The sequence below is a fragment of the Mixophyes fleayi genome, chromosome 8, assembly GCF_038048845.1.
Source record: "Mixophyes fleayi isolate aMixFle1 chromosome 8, aMixFle1.hap1, whole genome shotgun sequence".
Lineage (NCBI taxonomy): Eukaryota > Metazoa > Chordata > Amphibia > Anura > Limnodynastidae > Mixophyes > Mixophyes fleayi.
Window position 1 is genome coordinate 54,478,084 of NC_134409.1, and position 5,404 is coordinate 54,483,487.

Here is a 5,404-nt window from a genome sequence, read left to right on the forward strand (position 1 = left end):
AAACTAGTACAGGGAATTTAAAAGTGAACCCATCACCTACAGTACACAAAAATTAGACATTCATTATTCAGGCCTGAACTAATACTCACCCTATGCATTAGAATATTCAGAGAAGTTATTTCTGAAACATGTGTGCCCCTGGCATCCCAGTGCCTTCTTTGGTATTGGCTAATGAATATGTCATGCTTCACAAAATGTAAGAGACTAGACAAGTGAAAAAACAATACTACCATAGTAACAAAAAGTTATCTAAAAAACCCCAAATATAAAAAAATAAGGATCAAAAGGAACATGTTTTAGTTTCAAAATTTTGTAAAGTGTCACCTAGCACTAAAATTGTCTGACACAAAAGACAGGGAGCCACATGTTGAGACCTCAGTGTGCCATAAGGCCTTGTGCACAGTGGCTTCAATTTATTTAATGTAATGCACGTTTCAATCCAAACAATAATCTAAGTAACTGGACCTGTACGTGTACAATTTCTGATGCTACTTTAGTGTTCAGGAGAGTTAATACTTGCTAAAATGAACTAAAATTAAGTTCTATGGGAATGTTCATTTAAGTACATTACATACTTGATATTGTATACTATTGATAAATGCACTTATGATGCTCTTAACTTAAGCACAAAGTACAAGGCTTTGTCTACAGTTTGAGTAGGGTTGTTTTTCAATGCCCATGTGCGCAAGCCCAAAAAATGACAGTTTGGCAATGGCTCGTTAGCTCTAGAGGCTCCCATCATACACAATTAAGGCAGCAGCAAATGTCATACTTGCTGTACAATGTACATCTCTCAAAATCACAGACACACAAGCACACACTGGAGTTCCTGAGTGTAAAGGCTGGAAGCTGGCAAGTCCTAGATCCCAAGTTGCACCTTCATCTTCTCATACACCACATAGCTGATACTGACAGCAGGAATCACCTTCAAGAAATTTGGAGCAATTCCTCTGTAAAGACCCAGAAAACCTTCCTTGGCTATGATCTTGCGGAAGAGGCTTCCCATGCTAAGCTGAGGTGCGCCCTCTATAGATGCTGCAAGAAAATAAAGATACAAAATGATACACAGGAGAGGAGATGCACAGACAATCATTTCATTGCTTTAGTATTTACAAAAAGATGGCAAGTGTAAAAAGATTACAGGGTTAAACAGAGTAGTAACTAAATGCTTCATGTTAGTAGCTTCACAATATCACGACAGGAGCTCTTATTAGTGGATGACAGAAACCAGTGTTTAGAAGGCTATGACTATTATGCAGCTAAAGGATGTTAATGCAAACCTTTTAAATGACTATAGAGAGCCCCATTCATAAAACACATTTGAAGGTATCATTTTATCACTCTCAAATATTATTTATTTTCACCAATAGAAAGTCCTATTTACTTCAGATAAATCATTTCCAATTTCGTGTTTACTCAAAGCCGACGGTGTCAATAGGTACATTCTGAGTTTGCTTACCTTGAGCTTGCATTCTTGTCCTGATAAGGGCTAATGGATAACTTGCCAGCTGGCCACAGGTACTAGATACGGTGCCGCAGCCTAGCAGGACCATCACTCCTGGGTTGGCAGATTCTGTTGCATATTTCTGAAGCCAGTTATTCTTTAGAGTCTGGCAGAAGAAAAGGAAGCATACAAGCTGTTACTGCCTGGCAGAGCCACCGAGACTTACCAGGATTAATTTCATTCTCAGGGTGTGGGTTCTTAGGTAATATTTATCCTCATACTGGCCAAAAGATCAGAGAAGGTAGGAAACCTGACAATACACACCGATTAATAAGAATAAATCTATAATATTAAGCAATGAGATACAATCATCATTACCTCTAGCTTTTCTGTATATGTTGCAATGAAGGAAAATAATTAACCCAAGCATTATTAACAAGATACAGATCTATTATATAAGTATTCCTTTAAGTTTAACATTGGAGACCTTTATATTATAAGATCTAGCAAACAAAATCATTGTCACATTGTGCTCCATGGTTTGCTGCTGTATTGATATTCATTTGTTCCAATTGTTCTCCCCGATTACAGAGTGCTGTGGACTAAAGATGGCCATAAACCGTCTGATTGATCAGACTGTTGAGCAAACAGATCTCTGTCAGATGTGTATGGGAAATGTTAAAAATCCAGCCATTGGGCGATCAGGCTGGACATCCAAGTACTACAGAGATACATTAGAGCTGTCGGTCAATAACCACATCCATGGTCAGATGTGGTCATCGGCTGACCGTATCTACCATCTATTCCATCCGGCACCTGATGACTTCCCCATCAGATGCAGATCAGGATACGTAGTCTTTTGTGTCCATACATTTAGTGATATGTCGCCAATAAACGTTTAAATCAGCCTTCCAAACCACAGCATCTATGGGAACCTCAAGCTGGTGCTAAATAAAAGATAAGGAAGTATGGAAAATGATTTAAGTCAATCAGAAAGCGTATGGCAGCCTACAAAGATTACCTCATAGATGGCAAGGTCAATGCCAGCATAAGGAATTATACCCAGTATGTTGGGTAAATATCCTTTATAAAAGGCTCGCACACCTTCCTTTTTCAAAATCTTTTTGGCACAGTCAAACATTCCATTGTATTGTCCAGTCTTCCCTACAGCCAAACGTGTCTTCATAACCTGGAAACCAACAACAAGAATTAAGCTACCGTTTCACTTAAGCTATTGGCTTGAATTTTTTTTTATAGACACAATGACTCGCTTTAGAAAACTCATGCATAGGAAACTGCTTTAGAACACATAGTAACCAATAAACTGATGTTATTTTTGAAGTGCAATTTAGAAAATGAAAGGAGGCATCTGATTGGTTGCTCTAGGTAACAGCACATCTCTCTTGTGAATCAGTTTTGATGAGTGTCCCATTATTCCTAGTTTTCCCCTCAGACCTGGTGGGTGACCTGTTAGAATGTAGAGCAAAAACTTTTCCGATAATCTATATACCGGTAGAAGGGTAAGCAACAAATGGTTCATACTGGCCAAATTTTGTTGAACCGCAACTCCCAGCATGCCATTTAAAATGTATATAGTAAAATAAATAATATTTATATATACATGAAATTTGCTGTGTAAAACATTTTATTTGGTATTAAACTGGACATTGGAGTGAAAATGGCATGTAATACATTCTAAGACAAGTGATTTCTTTCTCTCCACACAGTTAATGTTTGATGTGCATTGAATGAATATGAATATAATACCAATCTCATTTTATGTTTTGCTATGTTATCCATTTAACTGTAAAACCGTGATAGACAGATAGTCTACATGGCTAAAATGAATGTGGACACCCCTTCTTATTTGTGCCCATTGCTAACCGGTGCATAAAATCAAGCATACAGCGCTGCAATTTTCGTATTAAAACATTAGCAGCAGAATGGGTCATACCGAAGAGCTCAGTGACTTTCATTGTGGCACCGTCAGTCAGTGCATCAAATTTCTGTCATGCTACAGGTGCCCCGGTCAACTGTAAGTGCTGTTATTGTGAAGGAGTGTAACACCCCATCTGGTGTTGTTGTTCACACCTCACAGTGACTGAATATGCAGCCCAGCACTAGGACTCACAGGAGACACAGCAGGAATGTTGCTTAGCAACATCAGGTTGGTATAAGGGGTTCAGAACATGTGTGGAGAGGGACATCCAGGACTGGGAAGGAGGTCCTGGGACTATTTTATGACAACAATGCCCCTGCACACAAAGTGAGGGCCACTAAAAAATGGTTTCCAGTGTTTGGTGTGGAACAACTTTGCTCACCTGCACAGAGCAGTGACCCCAACCCCATCAAACGCCTTTGGGATAAATTGGAATGCCTGTGAGCCAGGCATCATCACCCAACATCAGTGTCTGATCTCAATAATACTCTTGTGAATGAATGGATGGATGCGAATCCCCGCAGCTGTGTCCAGACTCTAATTGAAAGAGTTCCCAGAAGAGTAGAGGCCGTTATAGCAGCAGGGATGTAGTGTTTGTGTCCCCCCATAGTTTTAGTCATGCAGTGTAGATAGATGCGAGTCCCATCGGATGAGACAACTGGAGAATCCACAGAAAGCACTTAATGGAGGTACCTGAAATAACCCCTTTGAATTTTTAAATGCATTTCAATACATACCACACCGCAGAGTGTTCATGTTCACTCACACAGGGCTATTTCTGCATTAACATATACGGACATAAAACAGTTATACAATTTATCCATCATTTTTCTATTGGACCGGCAGCTGTGTTTCATACACTGATAAGTGTGATACACCTTTCCAAAATCCAGATGTTTAAAGAACACGGAAACCTGCATCTCCAACAAGTAGTTGAAATTAAATAACTGAACAATACATCTCTGATTTGTACGAATATCAAAGTGTATATAAACCAGTCAACACCTCCATGGGGTAAATTGAAGTCTGTGCAGTTGCTCCAGCCAGCGACCCAGCTATAAATCTCTCGGCTGTACCCAACTTGCCACTTTCTGAGGTAAACATCTTTTTGTACTAGAAGAAAAAAAACAAAAAACATGTATTTTTATTTTTTAGACCTCTAGATATATCTTGCTACATTACGGTTACAATTCCCATGTTACAGAACATTCATTGTAAATGGAGACATTCATTTAAGATTCAATAGCCCAGAAGTGAGCAACCCGTGGTTCACCAGCTGATGAGCCCAACATTACCTAAGGCTAACGTGAGAGCCATCTGCTGGCCTAAACCAACTATAGCATACGTAGGCTCAGGGACGTGGAGCAAGTAGGGAGATTTTATTCTAAAACCTTTTTCGGTAATTTTGTAGCATGGCCATGGGGAAAGCAAGCAAAGCACCTATAAATGACTTTGAAAATAAATCACATTATCTTCTATGCATTCTGATGTACTTTGTCAGTTATCATTTTCATACAAAACTACATAGTTATCTAGCGAAAAGCTAATCTGTCAATGATCACAGTTTCTTGCTACGGGTGTCGACTTATCAGCGTTTGAATATAAAAATAAAATTATACTTACAGTCCAGTGCCATACTCCTATCTGCTCGTACCACTCAGCCCGTTTCAAACAGACTAAGTGAGGAGCAGAGAGGAGTGCAGTGTGGGACTGTTAGCCATCAATTTTGGGAACAGCTCATTCATAGCAAGAAAAAAAATGTTTGGTGTTCTTTGGGTGGAGGTAGGGGGTTGTTATATATCAACTCATATTGGACACCTGGTAAAACTAAATATTTAGTTTTGGATGCAGTTATTTAAAAAGGTGTGAAAGCAGCATATAATAATAATAATGATGTTATAAATGTAAGATAGCTTGCTGCAGCTACATGAACATCTTCTAATAGCTAATGTTTCTTTACCCTAAGAACAATTAAAACTATATATAAAATAGTTGCTTAAGAAAGTTATTGCATATTCATA

At 38.7% G+C, this 5,404-nt stretch overlaps 1 protein-coding gene across 1 annotated transcript in view; it reads right to left on the minus strand.

Annotated features, from left to right (window-relative positions):
* Positions 1 to 367: 367 nt before the first annotated feature.
* Positions 368 to 5,404, minus strand: part of SLC25A24 (solute carrier family 25 member 24) — a 32,878-nt gene continuing 27,841 nt past the window's right edge. Inside the window, exons 7-10 of the mRNA XM_075182577.1 lie at positions 4,389 to 4,496; positions 2,466 to 2,633; positions 1,460 to 1,610; positions 368 to 1,035 (exon numbers count right to left, since the gene is read on the minus strand). Coding sequence (XP_075038678.1) covers positions 860 to 1,035; positions 1,460 to 1,610; positions 2,466 to 2,633; positions 4,389 to 4,496 — 603 coding nt within the window. The 3' untranslated portion in view covers positions 368 to 859. The remainder of the gene's footprint in view (positions 1,036 to 1,459; positions 1,611 to 2,465; positions 2,634 to 4,388; positions 4,497 to 5,404) is intronic.